Source organism: Triturus cristatus, chromosome 2_1 (genome assembly GCF_964204655.1).
Source record: "Triturus cristatus chromosome 2_1, aTriCri1.1, whole genome shotgun sequence".
NCBI classification, from domain to species: domain Eukaryota; kingdom Metazoa; phylum Chordata; class Amphibia; order Caudata; family Salamandridae; genus Triturus; species Triturus cristatus.
In genome coordinates this window covers 439,147,498-439,174,831 of record NC_140581.1, presented here as the reverse complement: position 1 = coordinate 439,174,831, position 27,334 = coordinate 439,147,498, and the positions used below count along the sequence as shown (strand labels likewise).

Here is a 27,334-nt window from a genome sequence, read left to right as displayed (position 1 = left end):
CATCAGCAGAAGCGGAACAGGAGGAAGGGCCTTCTCATACAGCACAGCCAAAACCTGGAACGAGCTCCCGATCAGCATCAGACGCTCCCCTAACCTCCACATCTTCAGGAAGGACCTTGCTGTTCGACTGAGCTGGAGCTGCCTACGTCCACCCCACCCCAGCGCCTTGAGACCCTCACGAGTGAGTAGCGTGCTTTATAAACCCCTGATTGATTGATTGATTGATACCTTAAAAGCTGAAACAAATTTCAAGGCCTTATATTTTCCAACGTTAGTCGAGGAACTTTCCAGGCGGAGAAGTGTTGTCTTTGTGCACCTGCTGGAAGAGACCACCATGGCTCAGGGCTGTGGGGTTCCAAAAGCCGGCTTGGGTGGTTTGGTAGGGGGTTGGGTGGCTTACGCCTAGGTACTCATGTGCCATTGCCTGGAATTATGGTCGAAGTCTGAGCTGTCCCCACGGCTAGCGAGCAGTATCGGTACATCCGGAGGCCACGTCTGCGCGCTTCTGCGTCCTCTCGTTTCTGTTCGGGGCTGGTGACTGTTCCCCGAAGATGTTGGTTCATCTTCTGTGTGTCGCTGCATGGTTGTGTGGACCCAATGACACTCCCGTCGCTGTGTGACAGGCAAAACGCCTGGCCAAATGGGTTTCCCTTAAAGTCAAACTAATCGCTAGTTTGCTCTCAACATGATGGCGTTAATCTTCAGAACAATCTATAAATTCTCCTACTTTTTTCTCTAAATTTTACAATCAATTTTGGGGAAATATTTGTAGGTGGGGATACTTCCCTGTGTAATGTTTCTCAAATGTGTACAAGCACCGTATAATGCAGGATGGGGAATTGGTGGTATTCATCTTGTCTCTATTATTGGGCGTCTCACCTTATCACTACCAACACCTGAATTTCCAAGGATAGAGGTGACGAAGCCTTTTAGCTGGATGTCAGCCTTCTCCAGGGATTTGACTTAGAGGTCTTCCATTCCTTAACGTTTGCCTGCCTTAATTAGCATACTACTCATTTGTTGCGAATAGGCCCTTAAACACATCAAATGGTACGGGACTCGGATTGGTGAGACCCTAGTGTGGTAGGGGCACATGTACCTGGCAGGCATGGGTGACCGGCCTTTGGGGTTTTAAACCTTAGGACCTGCTAGAGATCGCGAAACTGGGCGATATATGGACTACCAATCATATGAAGTCCTTCGAGCAGTTGGCAACTAAATACACTTTACATAAATCCCACTTCTCCTGGTATTTGCAGTTACACAAGCACACAAAGATAAAGTTGACTCGGTCCTAGGATTTAATTCCCTGGAGGCCAAGATAACAATGGGATGACTTCAACATAAGACATAAGGGAATCTCAAGGAAGTACAGATCACTGCCCGTCAACACTTTTAACCCTCTGATGGCTCTAAAAATCCAGAGGGAGCACGACCTGAGGAGCTTTTAAAATGAGGGGAGGACACAAGCCAAAATGGCGTAGTGATGCCTGGCGTTATCCACCTCAGATCAATAAAATTCAAATATTTTCATAGAACTTATAACAACCTCGAGGTTCAGGCAAATGGGAAAAAGGCACAGCTTGAGCTGCCAACAGTGCAGCTTTGCTGAGGGCAACTTGATTCACATGATATGAGATTGACCAGTGGTGACTAGACACTGAAGCAAAATACACAACACGCTGGAAGTGATAGTGTGACAGTCAATAACTTTTGACCTAAAGCAAGCAATCCTTGGAATACAAAAGGAATAGAAAGGCTGACATGGGTCTTGAACGCGGGTTGGAATGGGAATGATGATTGCCAAAAAAGACATGCCCCATCATATTGAAAGTGCTTGAAAGGCATGGACTTTTGTTCAAAGGCTGAAGAAAGGTATCTATAGCAAGAGACTGCGACAAAAAGAAAAATATCTGGAATAAGTGGTGGAATATTTTCTAATGTTTGATACCCGATGTACTTTTGAAATGTAGCACTATATAGTGTACTATTGAGACATGAGCTTGCTTCCTAGCGGAGACCCCTCCCGTACTACTGAAAGTAATTGGTTTTGGGCATTTTATGGTACGATAAGTCACTGTTGTAAATAATTGTTTTGGACATTTCTTAGACATGTTACGTCAAGGTAACCCGCAATGTATGTTGTTTGCAGTTTCTGTGCAATTGGCATTCACAATTTTTTCCAGTGGTAATATATTCTTCTAGTCCTCAGGCTCGGATTCACACAAACAAGATTCCCGAAGGGCCGATGGTTGCTGGCTACGCGCTCAGAAAGAGGAAGAGAGGACACTGTTGATGGACTATGTTGAGCTGCCTGGCTCCTGATTGGACACTGCTCCTGTATAATGATTGGTTGTTACCATGTGTTTGTTTTTTGACTACCCTTTCCCTTTGGTTTGGTTTTGCTGCTAATGATTAAAGTGAAGAAAGAAGGCATAATCCTCGCCTCCGAGTACTTAATAGAATTGAAACTTTCCGTTACGTTAGCTAGGAAATTTTTCATTCTTACTTTTAAGAAGATTAGCAATGATGAGTGTGCCTTGTGCTTGGCATTCAGGGGCCTCCAGGGATAGAAAGAGGGATAGGGAAGGCGGCTCTCTTTCACCATGGTTGGTGATGGTAGAAATTTATAGTCCACTGATTTGGACACTGGCTGCCAGGTCAAGAATGGTTTACCTTTAAATCAGACCATCAGTGTACCAGTCCATTTTTGGTCAGGGCTTTACTTCCCATTCTGTAGAGCATGTTATTCTGCTTTTGTTTAAATACAGCCAAATATAAAGAAGTCATTGTCTATTAAAATCCATCTGATTGAAAACACGATTTCAATACTATTTATTTGCCAAAAAATAATAAAATAAACCCGGAATAGTCCATGTACTAGTAGGCTTTCACGTGAAAAACGTGAAACAGTAACATTAAGGGTTCAAGAAATACACTATCCCAGAATTCACAGCAGGGTTAGTTTGGTAGTTCCTTTTTGACAGTCAGGCTCTGAATTCAACTCAGAATTCAAACTATGTTCTGGCCTTAAAAAGGAAGAAGGAAGGAGAGGAAGTAAAAAATAAAAACCCATTATGGAGAAATGAGGAACATTTCCTTTTCCGTAATGGAATTTCGTTTCTCCAGAGCGCTGCGGCGACTGCTTTTCTTCTAGTGAACTTTATTCTCAGCTTGACCCTCTGAAAAGAAATAATGCACAACACAGTGCATCTAACTTTTACATCCAGTTAACAATTTAATGTTTTGATAATGGCAACCAAAATGCAAATTCCTCCATAATTTATGATAACCTATTTAAGATTACTAGTTCTAGCTTTGTCTTTTTTAATAAAACCACTTTGGATTGGCATTTTTACAAAATTGTGCTTTAATAGTAGTCAGACTTCTCTAAAATATTAGCTCTGTTTTCTTTACATTTTTAATATGTAAATCTGATATTGAAACGTATTTGGAGATGCAGAGACAGTGCATTTATGAATACCAAAAATATATGATTTCTGAGCCTTGTGTAGAGCTCTCTTTTAGGTTCACCGATAGTTATTATGACACTCAAGACTGCTGGAGTACTGTAATGGGAGACTAGGGAAGAACAAGAAAGATCTGATAAATTTCCATCAATGCTTGAAACAACTGTTAACCATATGTTGTCTGGTGTAATGATGGGCGTCAGGAAATTAACGTGGCAGTGTGCTGATTTGCCAGGATTTCCGGTGCTATAGAAAATGATCGTTTGTCTCCTCTGAAGTCGTATACCTCACACGTCCAGGAGACCAACAATGACCCAGGACAGGTACAAACTATAGAGAAATGTGGCAGAGGGCTTACATGTGTACTTCCAGTGGAATTGAACCATTCATTGGCTTCTTCCAAAGTATTTTACAAATTACTTTAATGCAAAGCATTCATCAACTACCAATTTTTATGGTTGGAGGTGCACCATGCTCCTGAAAAGCAATTCATAACAAATGAACAGATCATAAATAACAAATAAGCAATCTTTAAAACTAAAAGATGGTGTAGAAATACAGCAAAGTAAAAAGCCATCATACACTATCTTAGAAGCCAAAGACGAGCAAAGAATACAGATAAAATATTTAAAATTCATTAAATAATTCTTCCTGCAGAAACGGTCGGTAAAAAATACAATAGGTTAATATCGGCAGGAATCATTATTGGCATGTTACATCAATGTATTATGCAATTTTTGCATTCAACATTCGAACAATCTATCTAGTACGGTAGAATAAAACCATGGTGTCAAAATGTTTCATAATTCATCTGTTTGCGATGGAGTCTGCATTCATCTCCAGTTTCAGAACAATATCTCTTAGACTTCGATGTTCTGCCCAGTTGACTCTGCTCCCCAGAATGATATTCTGTAATACAAGATGTGATATGAATAAAAACATTGTTTCTCGGAATTATTTGAATAAGTACCACAAAACTAAAATTACAAAAGCATTTCCTGAGGGGTCACCAGTAACGGCTGCTAGCAGGGAAAAGAGGTCGGGCAGCGCGGTGGACAATAATAATGATTTAAAAAAATTTAAGCTCTTCAGCTCCCGATGCACAGGCTCCATGACTCCCCTGCGCCAGTTCAGACGCTGCTCTCATGCTGGTACTACATGGGATTGGGCGGAGTGGGCTGGTTTTACGCTCCAACAGAGACTGGGAGCCTGTGTCTGCTGTTCTCCAAGCAACAGCCTGGAGATATCTAGATGCGCATGTCGGTTTGGCTGTTCAAAGACAGCCAGCCAACCCGGCGTGCACTTGCAGTGCCCTGTGCACTACTCATGCTGCTGTCAGAGGATGGCCCCACCCTCAAGACTCAGCGGCAGCTCTGGCATTGTAAAATAAAATAATAATAAAGCAGCTTTATTATTTGTTTTATTATCATTTTGATTTACATGTTTTCATCCGCTAGCTCCAGCAGTGTGGCCACAATGCTTTGCCATAACAGAGGAGCCGCAGTTGGGTGTCACCTACTTATTTGTTAGGGTAGGCTCGATTTCTGCTCAACTTCACAAAGTAGAAGCAAAGGTGATTACGAATTTACTTAATAGTTGACAATTGTTTGTTATGTTAATTAATTTTATAAAGCGCGAACAGTTGACCAGAGGCATCAAGGCGCTACTGAATATTGGAGCATGTGAGCAGAGTTAATAGGTGAAAAGCCATGTTTTTAGTGACTTACGGAAGGAAAGTAAGTTTGTCTGAGATTTAATATGCAGTGGCAGGGAGTTCTAAAGTTTAGAATCCCGTGTCACGAAACTTCTGCCACCCCAGGATGCGCGTCTAAACCTAGGGATCCTAACGTTTTTTGCTGCACTTGAACGTAGGGGCCTCTCTGGTAGATACCATTTAAGCTTGTCCTTAAGGTTATTTGGCCCAAGCCCATGCAAAGCTCTAAAGGTGATGCATAGGGCTTTGAATTTGACTCTTTGTTTGACCGGGATCCAATGAAGCACCCGTAAAGCTGGTTTAGCAGATTGGAATTTGGGGATTCCAAACAAGAGCCTAGCAGCACCATTCTAAAGAGATTGCAATTTATTTGGGTACTGCACCTGTAAGTTTAAATACGCCCATTGCAGTAATCTAATTTAGAGAGTATTAATGCTGCTACTACTTTTCTTTGTAGAGAAGGTGGAATATATGGAAGAATCTTTTTGATTAGCTTAAGAATATAGAAAGTGGTAGAAATAGTGGCATTGACCTGGTCCTCAAAGGTAAGTTTATTGTCCATAAGGACGCCTAGATTTCTGACCTTTTTGACTGGAGCTGGTAGGGCCCTGGATTCTGCGGCCAGCAGGAAAGTGTCCAGCAGGTGATTTCTTTGCCAAAAAGGAGAACCTCCGTCTTACAGGAATTCAGTTTAAGACAGTTTCTACCCATCCAGTCTTCTACGGCCAACATGCAATCATGGAGTCTAAGTGTTATTGTGTCCGAGGGACTGGAGAAGGACACCACAATCTGGGTATCCTCGGTATATGTTACCAGGGAAAAAAAAACCAATGCATTGATCTCAGGGTCCAGTTGCATGATCTTTACGGGGCTTGGGTCATAGGCGGAACCTGATTTTGTGGATTTGACCAATTCCATAACTAGTTGGTCGTTTAGGAGGGAGAAGGCAGTGAGAGTAGCTATAGTTGAAATTTGGCTGACCGGTCGTTCTCCCTTCCCCGCGGAAGTAGACGAGGCCGTGAATTTATTAAAAATGAGTTCCACTTTTGATTGAAAGAATAACGCCAAGGAATTACAGAAGGAACTACTACTCTCCTGTGAATCAATTGACGACACATTGGAGAGTTTTTTTACTGTTAAAAATAATTATTTTGCAGAATTCTTTGCAGACTCTATTTTCTCTGTAAAACACTGAGTTTTTTCTTCTTTTATCATAGTTTTATATGCTGCAATATATCGCTTATAATTAGCTTTTTCAACCTGATTATATAATCCTTACTCCATTGTCTTTCTTGATCTGAAAGAAACACGTTAGTTAGATTCCTCACCTTAGAATATCCCCAGGCGTCAGACTGGATCCGGAAGATTTTTCGTCAGCAATACCCCTTGCGCGTCGCTAGGCATCGTCTGCGGCTCCGCGTCCGTCGTCGGCGTCGTGCGCCGGGATGGCGTCGTCGGAGTACTTATACGCCGCCTTCGCGCGCTGACATCAGTTCTTCTTTTTTCCGTGCCAGTAAGCGCAGATCCGGGAGAGCTACCCCTTTAGTCAATTTTTGACTAACTTTTTTGACTCTTTTTGGTCAATTCTCGACTCTGGTGCCGGTAGGATGCCTGGTTTCAAGGCCTGCGACGACTGTCACCGACTGATGTCGGTGACCGATCATCACCGCCGGTGCCTGTACTGCTTGGGCCTCGACCACGACGCGGCATCGTGCTCCGATTGTATGGCCCTGACCTCGAAAGCTAGGCGGGAGCGGTCCCGCAAGCCTCTCGAGCTTCGCCACTCGGCTCCGCGTCGCTCTCGATCCCGGTCCAGGAGGAGGTCCAAGGATCGGTCGCGGAGCCGCACTCGACATCGTCACTCATCTGGCTCGAAGTCTTCGGGTAAGTCGAGGCACTCCAAGAAGTCCAAGAAGCGACACCGCTCTTCGGACTCCCCTTGCCGGTCGCACGACTCGGCCGAGGGTCCGGGTGGTTCCACCCCCGCGGCTCCGCAGGAGCTGCGCAAGTCCCCATACCAGACGGTCCCTGGGACTGACGCGACGCTGGCGGAGGTCAGTGCCTTCCTCTCGGCCATGAGGAGCCTGGCCCCGCCGTTGACGCCCGCTGGCGCGCCTTCGGGCCCCGCAAACTCGACTGGGCGACCTCGCATGCCGGCGGCTCTGGCCCCGGCGCCGTTGGAGGCTCCGGCCCCGACGCCGCAGGTCCCCGAGGGGCCCGAGCCTGGGCCCCCGTCGACGCCGGTCGACCTCGTTACGATATCCTCCGCCGGCGCCGACACCGATACCACCCTCGACGCCGGCTCCGGTCGACGTCGATCCCCGGTTCAGCCCCTGTCCGGTCCCGACGCCGATGCGGCACCGCCCGACGCCGCATCCGACGCCGCTAGAGACACATATTGTCTATCGACCAGCTCCGATCATTCCTCCTGTTTACCAGGAATCGGATGACGGGGGCGACTGGGAGGGGTCTGATGACCCTATGGCCCTTCAGAGCCAACTTGCACAGGACTGGGCAGATGAACTGGGGGAGGCCAGTGGGTTGGATACCTCTCCGGACACTGGATTCATCTCTCCTCCGACTGTGGCTTTTTCTGTGGTGCTGCGCAAGGCGGCCGAAGCCCTTGGGCTTGAGCTGCCTGCCGTGGCTGTGAGGACTAACATCCTCACTGAGGTGCTTCAGTCTGCCGCATGCTCCACTGAGCCTCTGCTGCCATTCAATGAGGCCCTCACTGACGTTCTGCAGGGCACCTGGTCCAAGCCCTCCACAGTCCCTCCTGTGGATAGGAACGTTGCCAGGCGCCACCGCCCTGCTCCGGGCGACCCCAGCTTTCTGTCCCAACACCCCACCCCTGAGAGTCTGGTTATCCAGGCCTCTACCTCCCAATCCTCCTTCCCGTCCGCTCCTCCGGACCGGGATTCCAAGAGACTGGAACAGTTTGGTAAGAAGCTGTTCTCTTCGCTCAGTTTGGGCCTGCGGTCTTTGAACACCGCCTGTCTCTTGGACCGTTATTCCCACTCTCTGTGGGATGCGGTGGAGGACGTGCTGCCACTGTGCCCGGAGGAGGTCCAGGAGCGGCTTTCCTCGGCCCTGGCCGATGGGAGAGATGCAGCGCGCCATGCAATCCGATGTGGACTCGACACTACGGACTCGCTGGGTAGGGCGATGTCTACCACGGTGGCGCTTCGACGTCACGCCTGGCTGTGGTCCACGTCTTTTTCAGGGGATGTCCAGAGCACCCTCATGGACATGCCTTTTGATGGCGCTCGCCTTTTTGGTGACAAAGCGGACAGTGCGCTGGCTCGCTTCAAGGACTCCCGGGCTACGGCCACGTCCTTGGGCCTCTCGGCCCCGCGGCCACAAACTTCCGCTTTTTGCACCTTTCGTGGCCAAGGAAGGGGCTCCTCCTCACGTCCGCCTAGCCACCGGCCGCAGAACCAGCCTGCACACGGTCGCGGACGTGATTTCCGCCGAGGCGGTACCGGAGGACGACGCGGTCAGTCCACATCCACCCCGGCAGCATCCGCCTCAAAGCCTTCCTAGTCCGAGCTTTCAGGCCCATTCCACGCCCGCCAGTAGGCGGCAGAGTTCGCCATCACCTGCTCCACTGGCGTTCCATCACGTCGGACAGGTGGGTGCTGCAAATCGTCCGAAGGGGCTACTCCCTCCCCTTCGAGACGACCCCTCCAGCCATGCCACCGCAGCACCACCGTATCTCGGGGGATCATTTGCATCTTCTCCACGAGGAAGTTTCGGCCCTCTTGGCCAAGGGGGCCGTCGAGCGCGTTCCGAGCCCAGAAGTAGGTCGTGGTTGTTATTCCCACTACTTTCTGGTTCCCAAGAAGGGCAAAGGGGGCCTACGCCCTATCTTGGTCCTCCGGAACGTCAATGCCTTCCTCCGGAAGGAACAGTTCAAAATGTTGACTTTGGCTCAGGTTCTAGCTGCCCTAGACCCTGGAAACTGGATGGTAGCGTTGGACTTGCAGGACGCATATTTCCACATTCCCGTCCTGCCGGCCCACCGGCGTTACCTGCGGTTCACGGTGGGTCAGGAGCACTTTCAGTTCACCGTGCTCCCCTTCGGCCTTACCAGTGCCCCCCTCGGGTGTTCACGAAAGTGATGGCGGTGGTCGCAGCTCATCTGCGCAGATCAGGGGTTCCAGTCTTCCCCTATCTCGACGACTGGTTGTTGAAGGCGGGCTCGCCCCAGGCAGTCGTCTCCCACCTCCAGACTACGGCGGAGCTCCTGCATTTGCTGGGGTTTTCCATCAACGTGCCAAAGTCACACCTGAGCCCCTCTCAGAAGCTCCTCTTCATCGGAGCGGTTCTCGATTCGGCGCAGTTCCGGGTCCATCCACCAGAGCAGCGGGTCTGGGATATACAGGCCCTGATTCCCATCTTTCGGCCTCTATCCTGGGTCTCGGTCAGGCTAGTGTTGCGGCTTCTGGGGCTGATGGCCTCCTGCATCCTACTAGTGCATCACGCCAGGCGGCGCATGCGGGCTCTGCAGTGGGACCTGAAGTTTCAGTGGGCCCAGCATCACGGCAACCTGTCCGACCATGTCTTGATCTCGGAGGGCACTGCACAGCAGTTGCAGTGGTGGCTCACGGACCGCGATTGGGTCACGGGCAAGAGCCTCTCCCTACCCCTACGGGAGCATGTCGTAGTGACGGATGCGTCCCTCCTGGGATGGGGTGGCCATATGGGAGAGGCGGAGATCAGAGGCCTCTGGTCTCCGGCGGGGTCTCGCCTCCACATCAACTTGTTGGAGCTGCGAGCGATCCGACTTGCACTGAAAGCCTTCCTTCCCTCTGTCCGGGGAAGTGTCGTGCAGGTGTTCACGGACAACACCACCGCCATGTGGTATTGCAACAAACAGGGCGGGGTGGGGTCGTGGACCCTTTGTCAGGAGGCTGTGCGCCTCTGGACATGGCTGGAACACCAGGGCATCACCCTGGTGGTTCAACATGTGGCGGGCTCTCTGAACGCCAGAGCAGACGAACTCAGCCGCCGGTGCATGATGGATCACGAATGGCGTCTGAACTCCGAGGTGGCGCAAGGTCTCTTTCAGCAGTGGGGAGAGCCTTGGTTAGATCTATTCACCACCGACGAGAACGCGCAATGTCAGCAGTTCTGCGCGTTGGAATTTCCAAGGCGGCACTCGCTCGGCGACGCTTTTCGTCGCGAGTGGAGTTGCGGTCTGTTGTACGCCTTTCCGCCTATACCACTTCTGCCCAGAGTGCTGAAGAAGATCAAGCGCGACCGGGCCCGAATCATCTTGGTGGCTCCGGATTGGGCACGAAGGTACTGGTATCCCGAGCTACTAAGTATGTTGACCGATCCTCCGATACGTCTGCCCCTTCGGGAGGATCTTCTGTCGCAGCAGCAGGGGACGGTCCTCCACCCGAACCTGTCCAGCCTCCAACTCCATGCGTGGAGATTGAGCGGCGGCAGTTGATGCCATTTGACTTGCCTCCTGAAGTCTGTGATATCATTCTGGCAGCCAGGCGTCCCTCCACAAAGACGGTATACGCCTGCCGGTGGAACAAATTTGTGGCATGGTGCACAGCAAAGGCTGTGGATCCCCTCCCCGCCCCTCTTTCTGAGGTTCTCCTCTTTCTTTGGCCCGGCAGGGCTCTGCCCTGGGCACCTTGAAAGGTTATCTTGCTACTCTCTCTGCCTTCTTACGGCTTCCAGATCAGCCCTCTCTTTTCAAGTCCCCTGTAGTGTCACGCTTTCTTAAAGGCATTACTCACACGTTCCCTCCTGTCCCTTTCGTAATGCCTCAGTGGGACTTGAATCTTGTCTTGACATTCCTGATGTGCGCTCCCTTTGAGCCTCTTCACAATTGTCCTCTTCGTCTTCTAACTCTTAAGACTGCTTTCCTGGTAGCCATCACCTCGGCTAGACAGGTGAGTGAGCTCCAGGCTCTATCGTCCAAGCCTCCTTTTCTATCTGTTCATCCGGACAAGGTTGTCCTTCGGCCTCGTCCTTCCTTTCTACCGAAAGTGGTGACCCCCTTTCATCTTGGGCAATCTGTCACCTTGCCCACCTTCTTTCCGCCTCCGCATCCTTCCAAAGAGGAAGAGCCAAAACGTGCGCTCTCCTTTTATTTGGACCGCACTAAACAGTTCCGAGTGGATGACCAGCTTTTCGTTGGCTACGTGGGTGCAAAGAAGGGAAAAGCTGTACACAAATGGACCATCTCCCGGTGGGTCGTTTTGTGTATAAAAATCTGTTATTCCTTGGCAAAAAAGGAACCGCCTGTTGGGCTGCGCGCCCATTCTACTCGGGCCACAGCGGCTACTACTGCTTTGGGACAGGGAGTCCCTTTGCAGGACATCTGTCAGGCGGCAACATGGGCTTCGCTGCACACATTTGCCAGGCATTATTGCCTAGACAGCCAAGTCCGGAGGGATGGCTTCTTTGGCCGTTCTGTCCTCCAGGACTTTCTGGTGTGATCTTGGTTCGCAGACCCACCACCGGGGTTGGAATTGCTTGGGTATCTATTCTAAGGTGAGGAATCTAACTAACGTGTTTCTTTCAGATGAACAAGTTACTTACCTTCGGTAACGATGTATCTATAAGAAACATTAGTTAGTTAGATTCCTCACCGACCCACCCATCCTCCCCGTTCTGCGAACTGACATCTAGGGTTAAGGCTATCCCTTTCAGGGCCCTAGAATTTTTTGGCACCAGTGTCGGTCTCTTGCATGGCTCTGCGTTCCTGGCGCGGAAGGCTATGTACAAGAACTGACGTCAGCGCGCGAGGGCGGCGTCTAAGTACTCCGACGACGTCATCCCGGCGCACGACGCCGACGACGGACGCGGAGCCGCAGACGACGCCTAGGCGACGCGCAAGGTGTATTGCTGACGAAAAATCTTCCGGATCCAGTCTGACGCCTGGGGATATTCTAAGGTGAGGAATCTAACTAACTAATTTTTCTTACAGATACATCGTTACCGAAGGTAAGTAACTTGTTCTTTTCTGCAGATCTGTTTTTGGTTTCTCAGTCTGGCGGAGAACCATGGTTTGGATCTGCCACATTTAATTGCCTTAATAGGAACTAAACTCTAGAAAACAAATATGAGAGCAACCCCTGGAGACAAAGGGAACTGAGTTTTAGTAACCAACAAAAATTATATGTCCCCCTTGTAATTATTAGTCTATTACATAATTTTCCCAACTCTTACTCCACACACACAGACACTAGCAACCCAAACTCGAAGTCCTGTTTTTTATAAAAAAAAGATCTCAACTTTTATAATAAAAAAAATTCAAATACAACAGTAAAATCTATTTAAAACCCAACAATTCAAAGCCTATTGTACAGGAGAAATCACAAAATGTTATTCTTATACGCTGAATCATTAATGCATATACATGGTAATCCTTTTCCTTCATAGGAGTTTTACTCAATACTCAAAGTAATACAATAAAAACAACTTGTTTTTATTGTATTGCTTTTTCATGATCTGTATTATTTTTTAATGTTTTTTGCAGAGATTCAGAGTTAAAGTTATTATCGGAATAGTGCTATCTATGAACTCACTTAACTGAACTGGGTAGTGGTCCCCTCCTCACTTGGCCTATATTTTACCTGTGCACAGAGCGCCCACGCCCACAGTGGGGTGTAAACAGCAGTGGTGAGGGAACTTGACTACTTGAATTGGACATAAGCTTTTTCCTACTGCAACACAGAGTGTGCCACAGTTGGCTCTTCATCAACTCACTTAGTCACTTCTGAAACCCTCAAATTGCAAAAAAGGTGGAGGGGCAGTTGTATACGACTGCGTATTCAGCATTATCGCGTGGGGCAGCAGTGTGGATACGTGCAGGGGTTCCATTCTCCTTAATCAGTAGTAAATTGATAAACAAGGTAGATATGTACTACTACACGGCACCCTAGACGGGAAGCATATAGTACTACGGTCGATAAATGCACCACACACCAACCAGGAAGCTTTTTTATCTTGTTAACCAATTGCCCTAGTGGAATGGTCACAGTTTCCCTGGTTGTTGGGGGGAGATTTTAATGTGGTCCTCGATGTGGGTCTGGACCGCTCGCATCCCCCACTACCAGGAACCATAACAATCCAATAAGCTAAGATCCTACGACAATGGATGATGGGGTGGGGTTTAGAGGACGTCTGGCATTCACAAAGCAGCAGAAAAATGCATGAATATTCCTTTTTCTCGCATCCCCACTGCTTGCACTCCCGCCTAGATAGATTTCTTTGTATGCTGGCCCTTCTCTCAACTGTACCGCATACTACCTATTTAGGCAAGACCATATCAGACCGCAACTCGCTTGAGTTGACCCTTAACTAGGGCTGCGTACCATCCCCAATTCCAACATGGCACCTACAGCGTTTAATTTTAAAAAACCTGGTATTTAGAAATACTATAGCCACAACAATCAGTGCGTACTTTACCGTTAACGAAGGCATGGCCACTACGAGATCAGTGGCATGGGAGGCCTTTAAGGTAATGATCCGTGGTGGCAGTGGTGGGAGCCAGGTGTGAGATCTCCCGGGACATCACAGAATTGGAGTTGACATTGCAAAATCTAGAAGTAGAGGCACAGACAGGCACACAGGGAAAGGAGAGACTCCAAGATGCCAGGGTGAAATATGCAGAGCTGTGTCTGCGACTACTTGATTTGCACGCCTACACTGTCCGCTCGCATGCAGAAGCAGATAAATCTGGCACATTGTTGGCTCGTATGATACGGCCCCAACCTTCCCCTACACCCATACTGGCTATATACACTACCAATAATGGACCAGTGAACACGCAAACTGGGGTCAATTAGGCATTCCATGATTATTATGCACACCTTTACGAGGCTCCCCCTCAGCCCCCTCTAAAAGATATAGACAAATTCCTGATTACTAGTTCTCTCCCGGTCATTACACATGCAAACAGTGAAATTTTAGAAGCTCCAATTACCCAAGTAGAGATTCGTAGGGCCATCAAGGACCTTGCCCGCACTAAAATGACGGGCTCCGATGGGCTCCCAATTGAATTTTACTCCACGTTCGCGTCACAATTGGTCCCCAAGTTGCTACAATTATACACATCACTAGAAGAGGGAACCTTGCCCCCCACAACCAATAAAGCAATAGTAACTTCCCTATTAAAGCCTGATAAACCACCTATGGACCTCTCCTCACATAGGCCCCTATCCATTCTCAATACCAAATCTAAAATACTTAGTGAGCTATTGGCGTCATGTCTCCTTCCGATCCTTCCTGGCCTGGTACACACCCACAAAAGTAGTTCATTTCCTGCCAATGTATCTCCCTGAATATACATCGTCTCTTCAGCTTACACCACCCAGCCCAAGCCCACCATCCACATGCGGGATGTCTGTCATTGGATATTCGACAAGCCTTTGACTCCCTGAGTCGGCAATATATCCTGGCGACCTTGAGAAAATTAGGGATCCCCACCCCCACCTATTGCCGCTGGGTACAGTTACTATATACTTCACCGACAGCACGTGCAAAAATGGGTCACAATATTTCCCCTGCATACCAAATATTTCAAGGTACACGTCAGGGTTGTCCCTGTCACCACTTCTATTTGTATTGGCATTAGAACCCCTTGCCCAACATCTGCGTCAGGCAATGAGAACTTCTAGTATCCCGATAGGCCCGACTACACACTCAGTATCTCTATGTGCTGATGGCATGTTGCTGTATTTTAAAGACATACGGATGGACCTTCATCTCTCCTGGCTCGTTTCAGCACAATGTCAGGGCTACACTTGAACGTCTCGAAATCAATAGCATATTCTTTTTATGAAACATACACCCTACCCACCCTGCAATTTGGTGAAGAGCAACTTAGGGTCGAACCTGCTACCTTTAAATACTTGGACATCCAGATCTATAGGAATACCCATGACACATTGGAAGGAAACCTGACCTGCGTGATTAACTCCCTAAAATCACAGGTGGCCTTCTGGATTAAATTGCAGCTGTCCACGGCAGGACGCCTTTCAATAGCTAAAATGGTGATGCTACCGAGGATCCTATACTACTTTGTCAACCTTCGGTGGTGGTTACAGCATGGGTAAGATGCTAAATTCCTTACTGATAAACTTAATATGGGGACTGGGACGTCGCCGGATTAGTCTCACTAAACTACAACTACCTATGACTAGAGGGGGTATGGGAGCCCCAGACTTTAAGGCGTAATGTATAGTGGGTCAGTTACAAAGGCTGGCATATTGGCTTGCTGGCCATCATATATTGCCCAGAACCCGGGAGACTAAGGGAAATCCCCTTACTTCTTCAGGTAGCACTCCACTATTTGAAAGTTGCACTGAAATACACTAATATACTCACCTCATATGCCCTGAACATTCCTCTCTGCGTTCTCCCTATACCGCAAGGTATTTTGTGAGCCCACAGATTGGCGCCTTCGGAAGATGTTGGAATCACGACTGTAGGATCCCTGTTTCATGATAAAGCGTTAATGCCCCACACAGAGTTCATGCACACCTATAACGTATCAAATACATTATATTTAACCCATGCCAGTAACATACACTTTAACCTCCTGCATTGGCTCGTCGAGCAATGAGAGCACCCTACATTTCAATTGTTACTAGCGCTACACATAATGGGCCATGAGAGCCACTTAGTTAGATGGTTATACAGGGGCTTAAGAGAGCACTGCCTCTTAGGCAGAAAGGGAAGACGGATATTGCACGTGCCCTTACGGACAAAGAATGGGCAGTTATCCTTGAATACCCCCAACGAGTGTCTCGCAATAGTCTATTCAAGTTCATACAGCTTTCTTTAATACATAGGGCATACTTGACACCATATAGGGTCCATACTATGTATTCCTCGGCCCGCTCGAACTGCACCTGCCGCCACCTGCCTGAGGCCGGCTTGATTTACATGCTATGGTCCTGCCCCTCCCTGCAGGGGTATTGGAAGGAAGTTACTGAAGGGTGTCGCAGCCAAAAGAATGCTAACACAGAGTTGGAAAACCCACTCGGCACTGAGAAGGGGAGCTTAGGCGGAAGAAGTAATACATTGGGCTACGGCAGAAAGAAGCACTTGAGCGGAAGGAGTTCAGAGGGCTTCAGGAAATAGCTAATTTCAATGGAATAGGCCCATCTGTTGGAACAATTCAAAGCTAACACCACCACAGATTAGCGCAAACGCGAAATGAGCCACCGTAAACGCCAGAATATTGTACTTGGTTATACTGGTGATAATGTAACTTTTGTACCCATCAACCCTTTCTCTCGCCTTTCCCTCTCGCCCCACCTCCTTTCCCCCTTCCCCCCCCCTATCCTTGTGCCTTTTGGCCCCGCTCAAAGACAAATCCATTTAACATACTGACCGGACCTTCCAAGCGAGTTTTAGGTGTGAGGGGGAAAGGGTTGAGCATGTTGTTCTAGAATGTTATCAAGTGTTATAATTTTAAAACTACTATTACAATTATTTCTTACCTGGGTCATTTCATCAGAAATATGCGATGTACTCCGTATGTGACATAACAGTGAGATCTGCTCATTGAGATGATAAATACAAAATGTACATTGATAAGTTGTGGAAGTAATACTGCTATAGATATGTACTGCTTCGGAAATTATAAAAAAACACATGACATTTTTTTTTTAAGGAAAAGGATTACCATGTATATGCATTAATGATTCAGCGTTATAAGAATAACTTTTTGTGATTTCTCCTGTACAATAGACTATGAATTGTGGGGTTTTAAATAGATTTTACTGTTGTATTTGAAACTAAAAGTTTAATAAAGGAGGAGATTCTTTTTTTTTTTTTTTTTTACAAAAAACAGGACTCACAGCTTGAGTTGCTTGTGTGCGAGTGTGTGTGAAGTAAGAGATGGGAGAATTAAGTAATAGACTAATAATTACAAGGGGGACATGATTTTTGTTGGTTAATAGGAGCTAGAACCTGCGCTGTGGATTGAATCCAATTATCATGGTCAAGCGTGAGGAGCAAACAATTATTTAACTTATAAGGCAGAGAGTCAGTTAAAGCCTGTTTGAAATCTAAAGGATCTATTTTATTCCATGCTTGATATGTGTGGGAGATATGGTGATTGGGAGACTTTGCATTAACCTGTTTAAAGTTCAGGTTAAAAAAGACCATGTGGTGGTCCGACCAGCTTAGCAGAAGAATATCGGTTAAAGACACCATATGACCAGGGAGAGTAGCAATGCTACGTCAGGTGGGTATAAGAACAATGGGAGACCTATATATAGATGGCAAATTTATAGAAGCTGCCGACCAGAACTATGTGAATAATCAAACACTACCATTCCAATTCACATACCATCGATTAAGGGGAGCAATTAAAGTATTGTACCCAACCTTCCTAATTGAGCCGCCCGCACGGACGCCTCTACAAATGATGATCAGTGACACCACAAATAGGCATATGGGGAGCAAATTATACAGAGCAATGCAGGTGGAAATGGCACAAAACACCACCAAAGCACAAAGGTGCTGGAATCATACACTGGTGACACCCCTTAACAAAGACAAATGGCAATTCTGTTGTAAATTAACGGAAATAATGACCCCGAATGGAAATCTACGCATTATACACTATAAATACTTGCACCAGATATACCACACACCTGTGAGATTATGTAAATATGGCCTGCGTGCAGAAGCGAATTGTCGTAGATGTGGTGCACCAGATGCTGACTTCACGCACCTAGCATGGAACTGTCAGAGGGTCAGGGAGTACTGGGAACAAGTTATGATGACGTTACGAAATATTACAAATTGTGATTTGGAATGTTCAATAACAATATGTTTCGTAGGATTATTAAATCAGATACTACCTGCAAAGCGGAAATTAGTGGCAACTACTGTTGGCAAAGCGGAGGGTATCACTACACTGGGACAGCAAAATAAGCCTTACCTGCTGGAAAAGATAATGGACATGGTATACTGTAGGGACACACTAAAGACATATGAGGAAGAGCTGGCTAAAGCATCGCGACCCAAAGACTTCTGGAAACCACTTGCAGTATATCTGTTGGAAGATGCATTAAATGGAATAAGGAAAATAAACTGTAAGATTTATGATTTATACTGTAATTGAGAAATGTGCCTTAGAATTGTTATGTTGTTAAAGGTTTTTAATGGAAAATCAATATTTTTTTTTTAAAAAGACACCATATGACCGTTAGAAAAAATGCCGTCCAGCCTGTGGCCCCTATGTGTGGGGCCATCCACTAGCTGCGTGAGACCAAAGCATGATGTTATGTCCAATCATTTTTCAGTATCTTTATCCGCACTCGACTCAAGGTGAAAATTAAAATCATCTAGCATAGTTAAGTCTGGTGAAAAAAACCTGGACTCTAATAAGGGGGTAATCCCGAGAATAAAAGCAGATCTCAGGCCAGGCGGTCTATAGACTAAAATAAAATTCCAGGACTGGGTTTTAGATAGCTCAAAAATAAATGAAAGAGCTTCACATGTGTTAGATGGTAGCACTTGGAATTTGGCTGGGAAGAGAGTACAGTAAACTCTTGCAATGCCGCTGCCTTTCTCAAGTGGCCTGTCTGTTCTGTAAATGGAATATCCGTCCGGCACTGCTAAGACTAAATCGGGACCTGAAGAGTCATCAGCCCATCTTTCTGTTATACATACTTTGTCTAAGTTATAGTGTTATACAAGCAAGGCAAAATCGGTGTTGTGTCTAATAAGTGATCTAGCATTTAAAAGGGCACTCTTACACTTGCCCTGCTTAGGGGCCACCATGCGTTGTGGGCAGGTATCAGCGTCCTTTAACTGAACTCCTATACCGGCTTGTAGGTTCCTCCAAACCTTGAGACAGCTTTGACATGTAGATGTCGGAGAGGCTACTAAGTGGGCTGGATTATTTGTTGTGCAGCAAATGTTGTTACTTTCTGAGTTGAGGGATGTCAGTGCCTCCCTTGAGTAACATTTCCTACCTGAGTCGGTCGGGAAATGGCCAGGGTGTCTGGCCCTAGGCACGGACAGGCTTGCCTTTGGCGCAGACGCGCTGAGAGTGTGTTTAAGTAACCATCCATTGGAGGGGGGGCGTGACCAGGTGGCCTGGTCAATGATCATCGCTGTTGAAGCGAGTGGTTAAGCAGTTGGGCAAACGATAAAACAAAGCGGGGTCCAGCAACCTCACTTACAGACCAGCAGGCTCCCCTGAGAACAATAAGGTACTGGCGAAATTAAAGGTAACTAAAATAACAATGTGAAAGTAAACACATTAAAGCAATTATATAGAACCCGTTCCAAGTTGTCGCCCAAAGTTGCAGGAGCCAGGCACCTCCTGAAAACAAGCAATGGCATAGCCAATAGGTCTCGCCTTTGGGACCTTATAAGTGTTTAGCCATGCAACAGTTAATGTTGTTGCACCAACGATATTGTGCTGGATAACTAAACACTTATAAGGTCCCAAAGGCGAGACCTATTGGCTATGCCAATGCTTGTTTTCATAGCGCCAACTTAGCTCGAGGGCTTTAGAGCACTTTCCAATAGGACCGGAGTACGTATCTTTTTCCCCCTTGTAGGCACGGGGAGATTGAGTGGTTTGCCCTAAATATCGGGATGTTGCTTGGCAGGCAGCTCTAGGCGCTAGACCACCACCCCCTACAGATAGGATGGAAACGAAGAAGGAAAAAAGAGAAGAGATAAAGAGACCGCCGAGGGAGTGATGAAATCAATGAAAGGCACTCAGTAAGTTAGGATAGCGAGAAAGAGCGAAAGTGATAGAGACAGCCAGATAGATTTTCCAACAGACACAGCGCTATGGAGTGAAAGACGCGAAGAGGAAACTAGAGCAGAGCGCGTGTAGAGACCGTGATTGATGTTTGGAGATTAAAAAAAATGATCGATGTCAAGAGAGCAGGGAAAGAAAGAAAGAGACAGCGAGCAATGTCAAGAGAAGTGATAACACAGAGATAGAGACAACAAGAGGTGTCAAGAAAGCGTTCAGAAAATAGACGAAGACAGACACGTGTGACAAAGCAGCTGGGAGACTGTGGTGACAAATGAGAGACACAGGGAAGAGTAACAAAGAGAAGCACGCCCTGGGAATAAACCGAGCCGACGAGCAACAGAGGGCACGAGGAGGGGAAAGGGCGAAGGACGCAAAGAGACAAGATGCAAACCAGATCTTAAGCCAGTGAGACGACATCAAACAGACGTCAGTATTGATGTGAATTGTTTTAGTATTTCCATAGCGCACTATTACTCAGGAGCCAGTTGTCTTGGCGCTATCTTGACTAGACTGTAAGTGTAATAGGGATTTAGTTGAAACGAAGCAGAGAAAAGAACCGGTTTAAGCGGTTTCCTGAAAAATAATATTTGTGTATGTGTATAGCGCTTCACAGCCATTTCTAAGCACTGTGGTTAGTATTGCCCGGTTTTGGTTGCGTTCAGTTTGCTGACCTCCGAGGACTGTGTAACCTGGCATCTGCAGCTCTGACATAAAAAGGCTGAGGTAAATCAGGACGTATGCATAAAGTAACAAATGCTGCCGTGGAGTGGGGACTCGCTTATATTCAGCCAGAGTGACTTGGGACGAAAAACATTCGTTAGTAAGTGGGAAAATCTAATGCATTCCAGGGGAGGAGAGGAGGTAGCTTCATGAGTACACCGGTTGCGCGGCAGGAACAGTGAGTCACAGCAATAAAAGAAAAAAAAACTGACGAGAAGGGCGGGGGGGCCAAAGGAGGCGGCAATGCAAGCAGAGGTTACGAGAAGGGCGGGGGGGGGGAGGGGGTATGACGAAAACAGAGGGGTAGAAGGGAGGGGGGAGTGCGTGTAAACCAGCATGAGTCACAGCAATCTGCATTGGAGAGGCGGAGCGAAGCGCGCGCACGCTTGTGCACGTAATCGCAAGCTGGTGGCCAAGCCTTTGCTAGCAGCACTTTTAAAACCCGTTTACAAAATGTCTCGCAGAGCAGCGCATGCGCTGACTCAGCGAGACCTAAAAAGGGCAAAGCGTGCCTACAAGGAAAGTAAATGTTTCTGGGCTTACACAGTCTCTGTGAATCAGCGGTTCAGTTTGTAATCAGGGAGAATAGTTTGATTTAAAAAAAAAAAAAAATGTTTTATTGGTTTTCATGTTAAACAACATTACAGACAATCAAGCCGATATTTACATCTTTGTTACATGCGCTTTGAGTCACAGTATGATCTTCTCACCATTTCATAATCATTTGTCAAATATCCCCATGCCATCCTTAAGCCATAATTTTGAAATGGGGTTATGCCTTATTCTGAGGAAGTGGGGGCGGAAGTTAAAGGGAGAGGGGAACATTTAATATAGTTTAACTTGATAAAGGGAGTTTTAGCCTTAAGACAATTATGAAAGTTATTTAACCTGTAAGTACAGATTCTCCAGTCTTCAAGGAATTTTAGGTAGATTCAGTTGCAAATCTTCAATATAAACGTTGGAAGTCACAAAATGCATTAATTAACAAAGTACCACGTACAGCCTGTCAGCTTAATTGCATTGAGGTGGAGAAGCTCTCAAGTCCACTGACCCCAGTGATTTTCGGGGCTCAGATTTTCATAACACTTCGAAGAGAGGTAAACAACTGCCAAATCTCATGAAAGGGGGGGGGGGGATATTCCATGTGAATCTATAACCGATAGAATCGTAGGAAAACTGTGGTTAAGGTTACTGGTAGGAGAAGTGCGGTTTTATAAGATATGTGACTTCAAGCGCCATTAATAAATGAAGGCGGTTTTATCACCAAAGCCAATATCATGTTGAGCTCCCATGCTTGAGCAGGTTTAGAAAGAAAATGAAAAAAGTAGAACAGTTAGGAAATGTGCTTATTCTGTGACTACGGATTGTGTATTGGTTGTCATCTGTCATAAAGGACCTGATTTAGAGCTTGGTGGAGAGGGTACTCCATCGCAATAGTGATGGAGTACCCTCGCTGCCTGACTGACATTCCGTAAGTAGGTCAGCGACTGAGGTCGCGGTTTGGCCATTAGTCTGTCCACAGTATTTACAGTGAGCGAACATATGGCCAGTTTTTACTTTCACACGCCAATATGCAAAATGTGCCCGTAAGTGAAAGTAAAAACATTTTAGTGATCCCCAAGCCCTGGGAGAAAACTCCTATAGGGACTGGTCCGATGCTTTTTTTTTTTTTACTTTCAGAAAAACATATTGAAAATGTGCATTACGGCACCGTCATGTTTACGGAGCCGCAGTGCATGCTTTGACCTCAATCACTGTGACAGTTGTTCCTGCCAATGTAAGAGATGTCTGCGCTGGGGCTGCAGCTACCTCTAAATCTTGAGCATGGTTACTCCGCCAGAGAGACCTAGAGAGACCTAGTTTGTTACTCTGTGACCCTGATGGAGTAAATACTACACTCCACAATCTAAATCAGCCTCAAAATATTACCGCAAGGTGGGCCGGGATGTAAGTGTATTTGAGCCTTGAATTGCTTAGTGTAAAACATATGGAACAATTTGTGATGTCGGGTAGTTAGATCAATTATTTCTGTTTAAGCGTACAAAACACAAAACCTTTATTACTTCATAAAATAGGCTGTCAATTTTTTAAAAACCATTTTATTTATTTTCAAAACAGTACAGATATACTTCAACAACCCCTTTTATGGGAATGATCTCCACTTCCCCTGAATCTAGTCAGCAGTTCCACTATATGAGCATATACAGGAGATTCCCTTTAAGTTTTCAATGTTGACAGCACCCTGACATCCCCTAAGTTGTGTCAACACTCATCTGGGAAACCATACTGTGCGTCTTCAGAAATCAGCAATCAGATGAAGTGTGACAGGTGTGGGAGTACTACAGCCTGTCATTTTTGGTCAAGAAAAGTAAATTTGCATTTAAATCAATATTGCCGTCTATGTACATCCTTCACAGGCCTGTTTGGAAGGTCCATCTGGCCAAAGCCTGGGGCCCATAGAATGAGGATACAGCTCAAACTCACATGAACAGGAAACTGTAAGCACTGATACTCAGATACTGAATATTTTAGCAAGACCTCCCCTGATTGAATACACCATCTATGGCTTTTTACTATAGCCTTATGGCCCGCTGCCGAGGGCAATACCAGTTGTTAAAGGCCTGGCTATAACGAGGGAGAGGGCTATTAATATCCAGTACAGCCCGAGGCAGAAGGGCTATAAAGCTATTCGAATATTCCACCCAATAAGGGTATAATGTTCTATATTACATAGGGAGAAACAATAAGATAAACATTGGAATGTTGGAGCTGAAGGTTTATACCAGCCATTATAATCCCGGAGCTACTCTATTGTCTTCAATGGAACTTTCAACATTCCAATGTTCTAATATAGCCTTAAAGCACGAAGTGGGCTTAGGCCTTTAACAGGGGCGCGGGCCTTTAATGGCCAGTAGAGCCCACTATGGAGGGCTCTAAGGCTATTACAACATTCCGCCCCTAGAGGGCAGAATGTTCTAATTAGTAAAGGAAAGACCTCACAGTGCCCGAGGGGGTTGAAATCCCACGGGCTCTGTGAGGCCTTTGTTCAAAGCAACAGCTGTGAACAAACATTAGAATGTTGGAGCTCCAGGCTTCTACCAGTCATTGAAAGCCTGGAGCACTCCTTTGTCTCCAACGGAGCTCCCAACATTCCAATGTTCTAATACACAATCAATCTAAGCAGCTAGCTCATCAGGTAGAGATGCAATTCCACATTTCTGGATGAATTCCAAGAATGGACAGGAAAATCCTGATTGTTTGATTTTAATTGGTGGACACTCCAGGGGCAAAACAAGCCGGACTTCCATGAAATCGTTCTTGCTTTGTGTCTTAATCAAATGAACGAGTTGCATACCTTCAGTAATGCCGTTTCTGGTAGACTATGTAACCGCAGATTCCTCACCCTGGGAATTTTTTTCAGGCGCCAGACTAGATCCAGAAGATTTTCATAGCAACTTCCTTGCATGCTATAGGTGAAGTCTTGTAGCTCCACATCAGATTCGTCCTGCCCCAGATGTGATGTTGAGGCCATTATATTCACGCCACCTCCGTACACTATCAGTTTTTTTTCCTATTTCTGTAAGTGCTATAGGACGCAAAACCCATTGTAATCAGCATACTCTAGTGTGCGTATCTCAAGACTGGAACCTTATTACTGGACTGTATGGGTCTTTTCCACAAAACAGGGATGAGGGTACATCAGTGAGGAATCTGTGGTTAGGCAGAGTTTCTACCAGAAAGGGTATTACGGAAGGTAACTTGTTCTTATGATTGAGGCTTATAACCACAGATTCCTCACCTTGTCTAGATACCAAAGCAGTAAGTCCCCAGGTGGTGGGTCTGTGGAATGACTCAGACAAGAACATCCTGCAGGACAGATTGGGCAAAGAGCCTATCCCGCCAGATCTGTCTGTCCAGCCAATAGTGCTTTGTGAACATATGCAGGGACGCCCTAGTAGTGCCTGCTAGATGTCCAAGACTGGCACACTGCGTGCCAGCACAGAGGAAGCAACTATTGCTCTGGAGGAGTGAGCATGCAAGCCTTCTGGGAGGCTGCTTCTTGGCTAGCCTACAGCAGATATTTATGCATAGGAAAATCCATTGGGAAATGGTTCTCTTCTGTATCGCTTTCCCCTTTTTTCCTCTTGATAAGCACACAAAAAGTTGATCGTTCAATCAATGGTCTCTGGTCCGAGCACTGCAAAACCTGAGGGCCCTCTCAGAATCAAGAAGGCAAAGCTGTTCCTATTCCTTGGAGGGAAGAGGTGGAGTATAGAAAGACAGCAAAGTGATGGATTGTCCTGTGTGGAAGGGCGTGACAACCTTTGGAAAGAAAGTTCCCGGCCCTGCTGCTGCAACAGGAGGTCCTCCCGAAGAAGAAGCTGATCTGGAGGATATATGCTAATTGCCAGAAGTTAAGGATACACTCTCGCTGCACTAAGTCCTGAGCCCCTAGCATGACTTTGGCTCTGTATCTTTTGATCTTTTTCAATACTCTGGGCAGGAGAGTTAAGGGCGGAAAAGCATACAGGAGTCCAGAGTCACAGTCCAGGTGAAAGGTGTCTCCAAGGCATAAACAGCCTTGGAACTCCAATATGGAAAAGCTTGGACACTGCACGTTCTCTGAGGTGGCAAATAGATCAAGCCAACGTTCTACACATTGTTAGAATATACACTGTACCTCCTCAGAGTGTAACTGCCATTCATGATCCACTAGGCAACGTCAACTGAGTTTGTCCACCCTGGCCTTGAAAGACCCTGTCAGGTGCTGGGCGATTAAGAAAATGCCTTGAGCATTCAGCCACTTCCATAGAAATTGAGCCTCTTGGCACACGACCTACAGCCCAAGCAAACCCGTTTGTAGCAATATCACATAGCAGTTGCGTTGTTTTGGAGAACCTGTACCAGTTGCCCCCTGATGAACAGAAGGAACACCTACAGTGCTGAGCGATTCGCTTGTAACTCCAACACGTTGATGTGGAAATAGGTCTCCGGTGGAGATCAGAGTCTTCTGATATCCACCTCTCCCAAATGACCTTCCCAACCCAGCAATGATTCATCCGTCATGACCGTTAAGTTCGGGTGGGGGAAGGGAGAGGGCCTGCCAGATCTGGGAGGGCCATTGCCCCTGGTGGCCTTGACGTTGGTGACCTGATCCTCTGAATCTACCTCAAAAGGACTAAGATGGCTCTTGTTTTTGAGGCACGTTCTGTTGTCTCAGTATCTTCTTCCCAAGCCACGAAAGGGGAAAAAATGTTGGGGGAGCGGGAGCTTCGGTTGAGTGAGCCCAAGAGAGTGAGCCATTGCCTTGCTGTCCTTAAAATGCTTTAGGACAGAATCCACCTGGTCTCTGAAGAGATGGGTCATGAAGAATGCTTTGGAGTGGATTCAAGGGTGGCGCCTAAGCAACACGCTCTTGCCGGCTGCTCTGCCCAGGCATTTAGTAGTGTCCAAGCCTGATCTTATGGATTACTTCGCAGCATCTTGGTCATCTTCAATAAGACATTGTAGGTTTCTGACAACTTGCAAGCTATCTGCCACCCTGTCCCAAAGCATATGCGAGTATCTCCCCAAGGGACAGCTAGTGTTGACTAACCTTAGTGCAAGGCTGGCTGAGGAGAACATCCATTTTCCAAAGATCTCCATGAGTTTCGACTCTCGATGGGGTGGTTGGAAAAGAATTGGGGTTATTCGGCTGGTGGAGGCTTGATCTACTAGGTTCTCAGAAGAAAGGTGCTGCAGGAGGTAGGTCCCCTGGTGCAAGCCTGGTGCAATCTGCCTGTTGACTGGCAGGCAAGATCCTGGTTTTGACTAGGAACCCAACAATGTGTCAGTCAATTCTTCGTTGAATGGCAGTAGAGGTCCTTGCATAATGTGTCCTGGTTGCCGCACCTCAGTAAGAACATTAGCCTTGTCTTCAGTTGAGAGAAGAGTCAAATCCAAGACTTCGGCTGATCACTGTAGCAAAAGAGGCAGACCCTTCAGTAGCCACAATGGGTAGGCACGAGTGAAGGCCAACCTCAGGCAAGGTATCTAGGCTGCTGGCATCCCGCGGGTCTTTAGGTTTTCATTGAAATGAAAAAGTGATTCCTCGTCATTAATGTCATATTCATGTAGGGGGTGTGGAAGAGACTCAGGATCAGACTTTGGCTTAGGGTGGATTCAGTGCAAGTCGCTCAGGGTTTACCTTGGAGTTGGAAAGGTCTATCGGCCCCCTCTATAGCATTGGTAACATAGAAGGTCAGGGCTGCAACATGGGCTGTGGTGCAACAAAAGGTGTAGGATGCGGCATTGAGCCCTAAGTCAAAACAGCACTTGGGCTGAGATCTAGTGGCACTGTTGGTGTCGGGGACAAATCTGCTGGCGGCACTTTTAAATTTTGGGCTCCGAAGGTGGTCCAGAGCAATACAATTAGGTACCAAATATCCGGTCCATGGCCTCTCGGAAATCCTAGATTTCTTGCGTCGTCATTGTGAGGCCAGTGAAGTTGGGGCACAAAGGAATAATGTTCAGAATCGCTTCCGGAGTCAGAGACAGAGATGCAGCACAGAGGTACCTGGTGTGTGTGTATGACTTCGAATGGTGAGAGTGGCGGGAGAAAGTGGAGCTGTGTTTGGACTGCTTGTGTCACTTTGATTTCTTAGACTTTACTGAAGACCA

At 46.9% G+C, this 27,334-nt stretch overlaps 1 protein-coding gene across 2 annotated transcripts in view; it reads right to left on the bottom strand.

Annotated features, from left to right (window-relative positions):
* Positions 1-3,352: 3,352 nt before the first annotated feature.
* Positions 3,353-27,334, bottom strand: part of CENPH (centromere protein H) — a 466,689-nt gene continuing 442,707 nt past the window's right edge. For both annotated transcript variants that reach the window (XM_085632190.1, XM_085632197.1), the window contains one exon: positions 3,353-4,379. In XM_085632190.1, coding sequence (XP_085488316.1) covers positions 4,278-4,379 — 102 coding nt within the window. In that variant the 3' untranslated portion in view covers positions 3,353-4,277. The remainder of the gene's footprint in view (positions 4,380-27,334) is intronic.